Source organism: Choloepus didactylus, chromosome 1 (genome assembly GCF_015220235.1).
Source record: "Choloepus didactylus isolate mChoDid1 chromosome 1, mChoDid1.pri, whole genome shotgun sequence".
Lineage (NCBI taxonomy): Eukaryota > Metazoa > Chordata > Mammalia > Pilosa > Megalonychidae > Choloepus > Choloepus didactylus.
The window spans coordinates 111955582-111969594 of record NC_051307.1 but is presented as its reverse complement, the minus strand read 5'-3'; the positions used below and the strand labels follow the sequence as shown (position 1 = coordinate 111969594).

The following is a 14013-nucleotide window of genomic DNA, read 5'->3' as shown; positions in this document are numbered from 1 at the left end:
CGTGTCAGGAGGGGGTTCAAACAGCAAATGCTTTCAGCATGCAAGGCCTGAAGAGGACCAATCCCTGTTCTTTATTGTTCAGACAATACGGAATGCTTTGGCCTGTGTACAGGTGGAGTTTTTACAGGCCTACTCAAAAGTCTCTCACACTGAGAAACAAAACAAGACAATGGCTTGAGGGCCAAAACAAACAAACCAACAACAACAACAACAACAACAACAAAAAAAAAAAAAAAAAAAAAAAAAAAGAAAGAAAAGAAAAGAAAAGAAAAGGAAAGGAAAAAGGAAAAAAATAAAGAAACAAAAAAAGAAACCTAAAAAGCAAACTAGGATGGTCATACATTGCTGGTGGGAATGAAAAATGGCACAGCCTCTTTGAAAAAGAGCCTGACAGCTTCTCAGAAGATTAAGCATGGAGTTGTCACATGACCCAGCAATTCCACTCCTAGGTATATACCTAAGAGAAATGGAAACATTTGCTTATAAAAGACTTGTACAGGAATGCTCATAGCAGCACTATTCCTAATAGGCAAAAAGTGAAAACAATCCAAATGTCTATCAACTGGTGAATGGAAAAATAAATGTGGTATATCCACTAAATGGTATACTCGACAACAAAAAAAGAGTAAAGTAGTGATACATGCCACAATACGGATGAATTTTGAAAACATTATGCTAAGTGAAAGAAGCCACAAACGACCGCATATAGTAGGATTTCATTCATATGAAATGTCCAGACTAGGCAAATTCATAGAGAAAGGAAGTATACTAGTGGTTACCTGGGACTTGGAATTAGGGGAATAAGGAGAGTGATTGCTAACTGGTATGGAGTTTCTTTTTGGAGTAATCAAAATGTTCTATAACTGATTGCAGTGTTGGTTGCACAACTGTGAATATATTAAAAACTATTACATTGTATACTTTAGATGGGGGAATTTCATGGCATGTGAATTCTATCTCAACTAGCTGCTTAAAAAAGTGCCAAATAGGTCATTATAATTCTGCAGGATCATAACAAGATCCTGTTAAGTAGCCCTCAACAAATGGTGGCTATTACGCACTGAGTATTTAGGTTTTTCCCACTATAATCAATATTAAAAAAAAAAATCCTGTATATAATAATACCGCATGGGTACTCTTTGTAGCCACCATTTCCTTTAGAAACCTTCAGAGACAAAAAAGGGCATTAGTATATGTACATTTTTTAGGCCCCTATCCCCCCCAGAAAGGCTTGCCAGAGAGCATTTCCCTGTATGAATACCAGTTAAAGCATCCTGTTTTCAAAGGTAGGGTTTTCTGTTAAAGCAGTAGTTCAAGTATAATACATTAAAAGGGGCTCTTCTAGTATTGTTTCCAAAGGGCTTGCTTTGGGAAAAAGCTATGATATTGCCAACAAATATTCAAAATATCTCTCTCATGTTTACCGTGTTGGGGCAGTTTCTATTAGATAATTAATTCTGGATGGTTCTGCCTTGATCCTATTTGTGGAACTTGCATGCCTTTGTAGCCGGGGAAAACGTGGTCTCCCGGTCCATCAGGCGACCCTCACTACTGATAATGGATATTAACCTAAACTCTGCTCCTGGTTGCCACGACATCTAAATTGCACTGAATATACTTGGTATGACTTTGAAACAGCTTAAGTGGTAACAGGTGGGGAGAGGGCTTGGCAGACGTTTGTGAGGGGATGTGGAACTGTGGAATTTGAGTCTGAAGAGAAAGCCCCTTGTATTAAAAAAAAGAGTCGGGGTAGGGGAAGAATTTGGTGCACAATACTATGCACATTTTTAACTCCCCCTGCCTCAGAAAGGTTGTACCCGTGGCATATGGAGCGTCAAAAGTTGCTCTTCCCTGGGTGAGGAACTTAATCCAGGCGGACCAGCACTTAGAGAAGTTTAAGGGCAACCTGCTCCAGGGAAACGAAATGTAGAGGTACCGGGCACCGAAGTGCCTGGGCGATTCATTCCGGAACAGCGGAAGGAACCAACAGGCTCGAGCTGTGCAAGCTGCGGACCCTGAGGGGCGGGGGCGCGGGCGCGGGCGCGGGCGCGGGCGCAAGGGCGGGTCAGCGAAGGTCGCGGCGATTGTGTCGGGAGGCGGGCGGAGCCTCACCGCGGGTGATGTAGGGAGCCGAGGGGTCCCACTGGGAGAGTCGGGAGGGCGCGGTGAGACCCCAGGGGTGCGGGGCGGGGGATCCCAATCCCCGCCCTATTTTCCCCGCCCCCCCCTCCGCCCCTCTTGTTGGAAAGTTTCTAGAATCTCTTCCCAGCGGCCTTTGCGGTTCCAACATGGCGGAGCTGACGGTGGAGGTTCGCGGCTCCAACGGGGCTTTCTACAAGGTACTAGCACTTTTGCGGCTTGGTCGGGTCTCCTGGGGTCTGGAGCGGGATTGGGGGAGGGTTGGCTGTTCCCAAGAGTGAGGTTTGGGGTCGAAAAGAGTAGGTAGGCCTAAGCCCAAGGCCGCTAGGCTCCTCGCTTCGTCCCCCTCCACCCGCGGTTTAACGGTCTTGGGGGCCCGGGCTCCGTTATGTTTTCAAACAACACATCGGACACCTTTTTCTATTTTCTACTTATGAACCTTTTTCTTTGATGCTAGTGTGGCCCTTGGCAGGCTGGCTGTAAGAAGCGAAACAGCTGCTTGGCGGCGGTGAGCTCCCTGGGAGCAGGCCTGAGACGCCGGGAAGTGGGGGAGTTGTGAAAGGAGGCGGTGGGCTTGTGTGGTCACACCCGCTCCCCCGCCCCCCCCTCGGCCTGGGCGAGCGAGAGAGTCTGCCTGCTTCTTCGACCCTTCCCCACCCCCTTGGGGGTTTGTCGCGGAATCTTAGGAATTCACTTTTTTTACTAGGATTTGGGCAAACATCTTTAGTGTCTGAAGGGGAAGAAGGGCTGCCAGATTGAGGGTGAGGATTGAAGAATGAGAACTAGAAAACCTTGAATTGTGGCGGGGAAATATTTTTGCGGCCTGGGAAATTGGGCGGCGCCTTAGCCCCTCTGTTACAGAAGAAAAGGCGAGAGTTTGGGGATTTAAAGTAAGATTTAAAATATGAAATGGGTAGGGGAGACCGGTTGGGAGGTGACTAACTTCTTTATTTCCGTTACCCCGTATTTTGGGGATAGGGTGTTGTTTATTTTCCACGAGGCGTTTTTTAAATTGGTTTCCTTCGGGAGGAAGGAGATGCATTGCTGTGGGATTGGGGCTGGAAAACGAGATTGTAGAGCAGAAGAATTTGGTATGGATTTACATACCATTTCCAGAGAAGTGGAAATGAAATCTTAATTTATTTTTGTTATTATAACGTCCCCTTTTCCCGATTCTCCCTTTTTCCCAAAGTATGCCAGGATGTTACAAGATCAATACAGAATCTTCCCAGCTGTTATCTGTCAGTCAATCTGAGTAAGCCAGCATCTCAAATGTTTGAGAGTCCTGGCTATTTTTATGAAGGGCCTTCTCCTAATGCAGTATTGTGCGATGCAGAATTAATTATCTCTGGGTTTCTTTTCAGCATACTGTGTAGATCATGGGATTTTATTTATTTGTTGTTCATAATTTCTTATTTTCAGCGTTTTATTTTTTTTTCCTAGTTTACTGATTCTTTGGAGTTGTTTAACGGTCACGTGGTAGTAGCATTGTGGGGAATTACGGTGGTATATACGGGATTCCCCTGAGTTTTTTACAAACTTAAAGTGGTCATTATAAAGTAAAAACAGCGACTGCCTCGTGGAAAGGAGTCTTTAGCGTGGTTACATTAGCACACTAGGATTAAAACTTGGTGTCAGACAAAGGTCTTAGGTGAAATTTGAGTAGATATTTCACTGACTTCTGTTCTTACTGAAACCTAGTGGTTGCCTTCCTTGACGGACCGGCTGTATGGTTAGTTGGGCTTACCATACTTCTCCTGTGAAGGTTAGAGCATTTGTTGCAACACTTTTTCCCATGGAAAAGCTTCAGGTTATCACTAATTTGGTTATAGAGTTCTGTGTAATGCAGGTATGCATTCTTTCTGCATATTTAAAAATAGAAAATGATCGAATTACTCTAACAGATTATTTTGCAGCATGTAGACGGTAGCGGGAACACCATGTATATTTTATTTATGTTGATGGCCTGCTATGCAAGATGGTCTTCATTTCATCTTTTGTTTTTTCATTTTGTAAGATCAGTTAAGGGCATCAGTTTGAATGTTTTAGTAAAGGTTGTTTACAGATGGTACTTTGGTTTCTCAAGGTTTTTTTTCTCCTATGAATTCACAAGAAATCAAATGTACCCTTTCTGGAACTTTGAAGAATTTGTTGTTGATCCCTGTCTGTACTTTGCGAATTTACTGCTTGGTTCTACTTAGACTGACTCCATTATCCATTTTACCTAACAAAATAAGGTGGCTTTTCCACAAAGGTTAAGAGTAGTATGATTAAAAGGGAGGGACCATAGTAGCACACTGTATGTGTTAAACATTTTCCCTTGAACGTTTGGAATTTTATGTCCTATTGTAATTCACTTGTACATGGCACCTTTATGGAAAGTGTATTTAGAACTCTGGAAGAATAAGAATAGTGAGGTGGAAAGAGCCCTGGATTTGAAGTAAGCTAATGGGAATTCTAGGTATGCACTTAAGTTCCGTTACCTAGCAGTGGACCCCTAAGCAAATTTCTTTGAGTCTGTTTTCTCTCATTTAAAATGAAGGGTTTGATCAGTGGTCCCCAGCATTTTATATACCAGAAAACTGTCCACTTGGAAGAAATCTGTTTCTGCACAAGCAATTTATTATTTTTTTAACCGAGGTGTAATTTGCATGGAATGGAATTCAGTTTTCTTGGTGTACATTTCTATGAGTTTTGACAGATAGAGTTGTGTAATTACCACCACAATGAAGATAGAGAATAGTTCCACCATGTTTCAAATATTGGTCAGATTTCCCTCAAGTCCCTTTGTAATCACCCTCTCCCAACACAGCACCTGGGGTGTTTTCTGTCCCCATAGTTTTGCCTTTCATAGAATGTCAGATAAATGGAATCATGATATACTTTGTAGTGTTATGAGTCTGACTTCTTAGCATAGGAGCAATTTAATTTAATTTTAATTACTTTTGTTTTCTAATTTTGATAGTCATACCTGGTCAGTGAGGGAATTTTGGAAACTTGAAGAAAGCTAAAAGTTTTCTTGAGATAACAGCTGTTAATATTTTGGTCTGTTTTTTTCTTTTCAGTGGTTTTTTTTTTTCAGTGAACCAGGTGATTGTGATTTCACTTACCCTCCACTTCCCATTCCCCAGTATATGCAGACATACACTGCATGTGGCTACAAGTGTGATTTGCCATTGAAGGATTTCAAAAGTCCTGGAATTAGTAGCCAGAATCTTCATGTTTGACACAGGTTCTCAGTAAACATAGTTAAAAGTGTTGCTAGTGGAACTGAAACATCCATTTCACAAATTAATTGGAACCAATGAAGAATCAGAGATTGAAAATTTTACCTAAAATTAGGAGAGTCTTTTTTTCCCCCAAAATTATGTACACAAATGATAGTATACTAAACACGTCTGCAACTTTTTTTTTTTCTCAACAGTAGAATCAGTAGTTGTTAAAGGCAAAAAATTGGTATGTGCCTTTTGCAGCCCTAAAAATCTGTGGGGATGGGACAGAATGGAAAGTGGTTTAATTAAGCACTTGTTAGTGAGGTGTAATTTTATATAGAAAATATTTGCTTTTTGTGCCCTTTTATACCTGCAGCAGCATCATAGGATTCGTACTGTTAGCTATTGAAAGTGCTTAAAAAAAAAAAAAAAAATCCTTGTTAGTGTGTTTACAGACTTGTGTAACCATTACCAGAATCTTATTTTAGAACATTTCCATCACCTAAAAAGAAATCTCTGTCCATTTGCTATCATTAAAGTACTTTTTATCTGATGCATGTGATACTAAACTTCATAGTAGCATTGCAACTTGCATAGTTGTGGGTAGAATATAATTCAATAGAACTTGAAAGTAATTGCTCAATTTCTAGTTTATGTGGAGGAAAGCTTCCTTGGTGTTCCTGTGAAGTGTGTAATTTCTAAGATAGTTGAATAAGTTTCAGACTCTCTATAGAAGATAGAATTCATTACTTTTAGTTTAGTATTTTTGCTTTAATTATGTGGTTGAGTGATACACTACAAAATCTCAAGTTCAGGGTACTATGTTTTCATAATTTCCTTATCACTGGCTTAATTTAATATTAAAATGAAAATTTAGAATAATCTTAATTATAGGTAGGTATAGTGTCACAAAGTGATAATGATCTTTACGGTTGTAGTAAAGGAGGTTGAATTTTAAGTGTATACTGACATTTCAAAGTTAGTACAGAATTTTTTAGTTGATTTCTTTGTGTTCGTGAGTAATTGAGAGAAAGATGATGGTTGTCTTAATCGCATCAGGGGCACTTGCTTAAATTAACAATATGCAGTTCCTTAGCCAAGGACTCTAAGGGAGTATTAATGTAAAACAGGTATATATTTCCAGATTTTTTAAGTTGTACATATTTTTAAATGATTTTTTTAAAATGTGAAAGAACTAAGTTTTTTTAGAAGTTGTAGGTTTACAGAAAAATCATGCTGAAAGTAGAGTTCCCATATATCCCTCTCACACCCAGTGAAGAACCAAGTTTTAACTAATGCTCTTAAGAATAAATGGTCACTGTTAACAATTTTTAAAAATTAAAGTATGTATTTTTCTTGTAAAGTTTTGTGTATTATACTAACCATACACAATAATGACAAATCCAAAATCAACAAAGCCAAAAAAAAAAAAACAAAAAAAAAAAAACCATAATCTTGTCTACCCAGAGATGTGTTGAAAGACTTTGGCTTTATTTACTTCCAGGAAACATACTTGTTCCATATTTTCATTTTTGTTCACCTCTAAATTTTCTTGATCAAATATTTGTGAGCCTTCTGAAAGATAATAGTTTAGTATGAGCACCTGTTATTTACTAGATGTTCTATTAAGCTTTTCCATGTATTTCCTGATTTTCTTCTAAGATATGTATTTTTATCCCCTTTTTTTACGTATTAGGAAATTGACGATAGTGGTTAAGTAAATTGTCCAAGATTACACTGTAGCTGAGATGGAATTTAAGTCTAGAGCTTCTCACTTCCAATTGCCTACATCAGAAATTCTTCAAATGAAATCTCAGGGCAGTGAACATATGTTTTAGTTAGGAAGACAGTACAATCACTTGACTGGATTATCATTCAGAAGGTAAATTCTCTTATCACTGTGTTGAGGATGTAGCAGATTAGTTTTTTTTGTAGAAAAAAGAGCTGTATGTGTTCCATTTTTTTTGAGACCTACTTGTACTAACTAGTTGTGAGACCTTGGTATTTTAAATTTGTGATATAAGGGAGTTGATTTCTTCTAAAGGGTATTTATCAAGTGGTGGAATCTGTGATAGGTTCTGTTAAGATCTCATCTAGCAATAACAGCTAATATTTGTTGAACATTTAAACCACCTGTTTTAGTTTACCAAAGTTGATGAAATGCAGTATACCAGAAATGGGTTGACTCTTACAACAAGGATTTAGTAACTTACAGACTTACAGCTTTGAGGCCATGAAAATGTCCAAATCAAGGCATCAACAGGTGATGTTTTCTACCTGGCTACTGGCAATCCTGGGCTTATGTGTCACATGGCAAGTCACATGGCAGTGCTTGCTGGTCTTTCCCTTCCTTCGGGGTTTCCTTGCTTTCAGTTTCTGACTGCTCCATCTGTAGCTTTCTTTCTGTTTCTATGGCCTTCTCTCTTGACTTCTGTGTCCTCTCTGAATTTTTGTGTTTCTTTCTTTCATCCTCTTATAAAGGATTCCAGTAAGAGGATTAAGACCCACCTGGGGCATGCCTCAACTGATATAACCTAACCAAAAATCCCACCCACAATAGGTCTACACCCACAGGAATGGGTTAGCTTTAAGAATGTGATCTTTTCAGGGGTCCATAAAACCTCCAAACCATCACAACACCTTACAGATTGTGTAAGTACTTTATGGAAATTTCTGTTTTACACCTCAGTCACAATGAAGCAGATAACTGTCATCACTATCTGGGGAAAACTAGGGCCAAGCGATCCCAGATCCATGAAATTACCAGGAGGCTGATTGAACATTCAAACCCTGATCTCTTAGACTTCAGAGAGCGTGATCTCTTAACCATTATGGTATGATTTTTTTTTTTTTTGAAGTTCCAAATTATTAATCACAAATTATGGCTAATTAATACAATGGGAGTTGAGAGGACTGGATTGGAGAATTCTTGGAGAAGTGATTTGAGCTGTGATTTGATTTTACAAAAATGTGCTCTTTATAATAAGGTTACCACCAGGTACATGGCTGAGATGTGCTTGTCTGAATTGAGATATTCTTAAAGTATAAAATAAATGCTGAATTTCAAAGACTTAGTTTGCAAAAAGAATGTAAACATGTCTGATTTTTTATATTGATTACATGTTGAAAAACTACAGTTCTCGTTACTTGGGATAGTTATGTCCTATGAAGTCATTGCAAACGGTGAATTAGCGAATACTGAGTCAGTGCTCCCAGGAGAAATACAGGGTTACGCTCCTGCAGCCTCTGGTCAGCTGTTCAATACATAACTTGGTATATGTTGAAAGACATCTTGTTTAATATATATTGATTCATTAACATTGAATTCAAGGACAACAGCACTATGACTCGTGCCTGAATGAAGCTTATCTAACAGGAATTTTCTCCATAAGGCACATCACAACTTTCTTGCTCTTAACTCAGCACTGCTGTACTGTTTTTTAAAAGTGCAACTTTGTTGAGATACATTCACATACCGTATAAACCATCTAAGGTATACAATCAGTGGCTCACAGTATCATCACACAGTTGTGCATACATCCCCATGATCAATTTTAGAACATTTTTATTACTCCAGAAAGGAAAGGAAAAAAAAATTCCCTGCTGTACCATTTTAAATAGTGAACTTGCCAACTAGAAACACAGAAATGCAAAAAACTGGCAGTTGTTTTTTTCCTCAAAAAGACCACTTGTTTATGTAGCGTGAGAGCTGCAACAAGATGAAGAGCATGGTCTTGTTCAGCTTCAGCTGGAAATGTGAATGGGGTCACTCCAATTTTTCGACACTTGTGCTTTCAACTAATGATTGTGAAAGTGCTTGAAGTAATGATTTGGTGATTACAAATAAATTATAGTGAGTTGGTGAATTTGCAGATATGGAATCTGATAAAGATTGATTATATTTTGAATATATTGGGTTAAATTATTAAAATTAATTTCACCTGTTTCATTTTAATGTGGCTGCCACAAAATTTAAATTACGTACATGGCTCACATTTTATTTCTATTGATTAGTGTTGATTTATACCATCTGCAGTTATTAACTTTATAATGATGTTGTAAATGCATGTATTATTTATTATGAAACTTCTCATTCGAATAATTTTCTTATGTAGTGTCTCTTAGTCTTCTTGGCACACAGTATTTTTTGGTATCAGAAGGCTGTGGAAGATTCTTTGGCAGATGCTTAGCTAATAAATAGGAAGGAACTGTGCTGTGATGGCCCTATTAAATTTTCTGAGACCAAATCTTCCTAAAGGATAGCTAACAAGATTAACCAGTGCAAAGCCTTGCTTTTGTTTAACTGAACACATATATTTATGTGCATAACAATCTCTTCACAACTTGTCCTCACAGTAAAGAGACTGCAAACCATGGCAAAATTGACCAATGTTAAATCTCATATTTAACTTAATAGCAAGTTTCTGTCCCCAAAGCTCCTTCTTTAAAACAAGATTATTTTTGGTATCAGTCGTTTGTGGTAGCATTTAACTTGTCTCCCATTCTCTAGCTTGACTTTTCTTTTCTTGGGAGGGTAAATAGAAATCTACCCCAGTAATACCGTGTGAAGTTTAGAGTTACTGTTGGCAAAGAAGCATGTGTTCCTTTGTCAAGGTTTCTTCGAGATCAGGACCTTCATCTCTGGCTCCCATCCCCACTTTTTTATTTTGGCTAACTATGGTAGGACTTGTCTTCTTTCCTGTACATTATATAACTTTTTTACTTCTGTGGTTTGCAGATTATTTTCAAATCTTAAAATATTCAGTTACTTGGTATGTGCACTTAGTACATAGTAGGTCTTCAGTACATATTTGTTGAATGAACAAATGTATCAGTCTTGGCTTTGTGGCACTCTTTAATTTGTTGTGTAATTTTAGCAAATAATAGCCTATTTATAAAACTAACTTCATCATTTCTGATTTGGGTTCAGACTCAGAATTAAAATGATTTTTAATTTTTCTTTTAGGGGTTAGCTCTTGATCCTGACCAAGTTTCAGATATTCACACAGGATTTTATGCATATGTGGAGGGAACTAAAAAAGCTATATCTTTCATCTCTGAAACAGGGAAGTCATAATAGTTTTGGGTGGCTGCTTGGAACCGCTGAGTCAATTCCATTTCAAGGAGGGCTCTTGAGCATGGTAGTTTGTGAAATTAACAGATTATGAACATGACTGGTATGCAAGCAGTAGTTGATGCTTATGTATTATTAGGAACTTTTACATCGTTATTGTCTTCTATTTTTTTATTCAGAACACTTAGTATTAATGAAAGCTGAAAGCTTATTTTGAGTGTTTTTTCCCTAAGAGAAGTTATTTGATAATGATACGGTAATTTATGTAATACACAGTAGTTAGTGCATTTGCAGACTTTTTTATTTGTAGTCATGTATTCATGAGTTTGAAATTGTTTTCACTTGAGATTTGGTTATGTAGGTCTATTTTAAAACAATATGTATTGTTTGAAGTTTAATTTTAGATGGCAGTTAGCACTCTTTAGTATTTGGTGCCTCTTGTTACAATCTAATCACTACTTGCTCTTTCAGGTGTTGAGAACATCTAACAAACAAGTTTGTTATTTAGAATGTAGATCTCCGCTGGAGATGGCACAGTGGCAATGGGGGGCGGGGAATAGTGGTGATTATATATGCTGTATGGAAATAAGTACCTGTTGACGAAGTGTATTTAAGGTTCATCCCAGCTGTCTTTTTTAAAAATATATGCATCTATGTATATAAATATGTATAAAGTAACCCCTGTCTGTGCCAGATAGACATTATTCCAGATTTTTCTCCATGCTGCTAGAATTGTACTTAGATAACATTCTCATCAAATGTAGGTGTTTTGCATGATGCTCTGTATAAAAATAGGATCATCTATATCTTGGCTGTTCTCACTTGAAATGTAGTTTATTTCTTAATTGCTCCATAGTATTTCATGACAAGATTATATAAAATTTGCCATTTCTCAATAGACACTCACTTTGTTACCAGTTATTTTAACCACTCTGCGTATCTGTGTTTCTACTGGATAAGTTTCAAAGAATGGGATAGTTTGGTGGAAGGGAGACTTTTTTTTATCAACTCTAATAATTAAATATTAACAGATTGCTTTCCAAAAAGGCTTAACATTTGCTATTTCTTCCAAAAATGAATGGCAACCTTTTTTTAAATACCTCTCCCAGAAATGCCTTTTATAACCTTTAATATTTTCCAGTCTCTTGGGTGTAGAAATTTGACTTGCAGATCCTCACTCATGAATTTTCATGTTTGTTGACTCTTTGGATTTTTTACTCTTTCATAAAATATCTGTCTTCTCATTTTTCTACGGGGTGGTCATTTATTTGTGAATTCATGAAATTTCTGTATATTATGGATATTAGCCCTTTGAAGTCTGTGTTATAAATGTCCTCCTCTCCCCGGCTCCCCAATCTGTTATTTTGACTTTATGGTATCCCTGGCCATACAGAAGTTTTGTTTGTAAATTTTTTTTTTCCTTACGGCTTGGGGTATCCAATCCTTGTTAAGATACCTGTGTCCAGATTGTACATACAGTTTCTTAGGTTTTCTCTGAGCGTTTTAATTTATTTTTACATTTAAATATTTAGTGCTTCAAGAGTTTTTTTCCTCACATTGTTGCTTTGTGCCCTCTCATTTTACTACTACATAGTTGTAGATCTGAGACCTGTCTTAATTGTGGTTCTGCTGCATTACTGTAGTGTCTTCAGTCAGTGAGGTTTTTTATTTCTTTCTCTGATAGGTCTTCCTAAATCTGTTAACTATATATAGACAGTTCAGAAAAATAAATATTTTTATGAGTCTTTTAAAATTACTTGTCATAAAGCTACTGGAAGAGTTGTACCTTGATACTTTTGAGGGTTGGAGGGTATCTTTAGTAATCCTGGTGCACCTTTGAGTGCCTGGGAGTACCCTAGTTTAAGAAACTTCAGTATTTTCAGTTTGCAGCTTGAGAAATTTTTTCATATAAAGTTGCTTATGTAATGATGATCCTCCAGCTCTAGGAGCCACTAAATGCACCTTTCTCAACTAGAGTTCCTCATCATTTCTAAAGAACACAGAAACATTATTTTCTCATTTCTCCCAGAATGGCATATAGCTAGTACCATTCCAGATGCATGGGAGAGTAATTTTAATCACATGCAGTAGATGTGTTAGGGCACTGGGCTGCATTCTTAGAACCTTGCTTAAGAAAGACTGCTTGCTATATTCAGTTTTCTCTTCCTATAATCCTGTAAAACACATCATACATGTACATTTATGTGTACTTATTTAACTATAAAAGGTACTTCATTATACTATAAAATGTATCTTTGGCACACATTCTGTCAAGAATTCTGTTTTGCAAAGTGATCACCAGCCATCATAAATATGTTATATATATTTGTTATATATTTAATTTCATATGCCATTTTAGAATTTATAAGAACTTTTAGGGAAGCAACTTTTTTCTCAATAAAACTCTTAGTAAACATAGGTGATAAGAATCATTCATTCTTCCCACTCTCATTTGAGTTTCAAGTCTTAGTCTGTGTTTTTAGTCTTAACTCCTGCTGTTCCTCCCACACTAGAGCCATGTAGAGTGATGTTCTATGAACATTATGGCAATTTACACCTTATGCCCGTGTGATTTCTTGTGACTGAACATGTCCCTCCTTTCCCTCTGTTTTGGTATTGTAACTGGTATGAATACTTGAATACAACTCTCATCCTAGCAGAGTTTATCCCATCTGTTAAAGCCATGAAAGAAAAAAGTCACAAAGCAGCAGCTTGAAGGACGGAGGAGGGGAAGGCAGAAGGTGCTCTTGATCTACATAGAATTGGAAATATTTAGTTCTTTTTAATTTTTGAATTCTACTTATATGTCTCATATGACAGTGTTAGTTTGAAAAGCTCTTAGATCCTAGAATATAATACAATTTTGACATTGGAAAGTGGTCTGTTGTTGCTCATACCATTAATTTTTTTAGTCCTTTTCCCTGTTTTCTCTTTGTGTAGTGATTTCAATAATTGTAAAATAACTGAAACATTGCTAGTGGATTTTATAGTAAAGGTTATTAAGTCTTCAAGCCCTTTTTCCCCTGAGTAGAATCTGTTGGATTGTTCCAGAAAATTTTAATGTATATTTAAACATACTGTTTATCCTTTAAAAACTAGATCCTTTTTTAAAAAATTGTAATATCTTGGAATATGGTCCACATTGTCATTTATATATCTACTTCATTCTTTTTAATGACTGCCTAGTATCTCATTCTATGACTGTTACATGATTTGTTTCTTTCATTGTTTTGGACATTTAGAATCAAACCTTGCTTTAGTGAACATCTTTGCCCTCGTGTGAGTGTATCTGTTGTCAACATAAATTCCTGGAAGTGGAATTGCTGGGTCTAAGAGTAAGTGTGATAAAATTTAATAGCCATGACTGTTTTTTTCTGGTTATTGAGAAAGGTACTGAAAGTAGTTTCAGGTTTTGTTTAACAAGGGAATATAATAAATATGTTTGTATATATAGACACGTATAAGGGAATATAATCTATCAATATGTGTGTGTGTATATATATTTTCACATATAAGGGAATTTAATCTATATATAATGTTGAGCAGCTAATATTCAGTACTTAATCCATGCCCAGTTTGATTTTGTTA

At 37.0% G+C, this 14013-nt stretch overlaps 1 protein-coding gene across 4 annotated transcripts in view; it reads left to right on the top strand.

Annotated features, from left to right (window-relative positions):
- Nucleotides 1-2123: 2123 nt before the first annotated feature.
- The window catches only part of FXR1 (FMR1 autosomal homolog 1), an 81872-nt gene continuing 69982 nt past the window's right edge, over nt 2124-14013 (top strand). For 2 of the 4 annotated variants that reach the window (XM_037839881.1, XM_037839876.1), the window contains exon 1: nt 2124-2339. In XM_037839881.1, the coding sequence (XP_037695809.1) occupies nt 2289-2339 (51 nt within the window). In that variant the 5' untranslated portion in view covers nt 2124-2288. The remainder of the gene's footprint in view (nt 2340-14013) is intronic. The other 2 variants (XM_037839869.1, XM_037839873.1) reach the window with 2 other exon arrangements.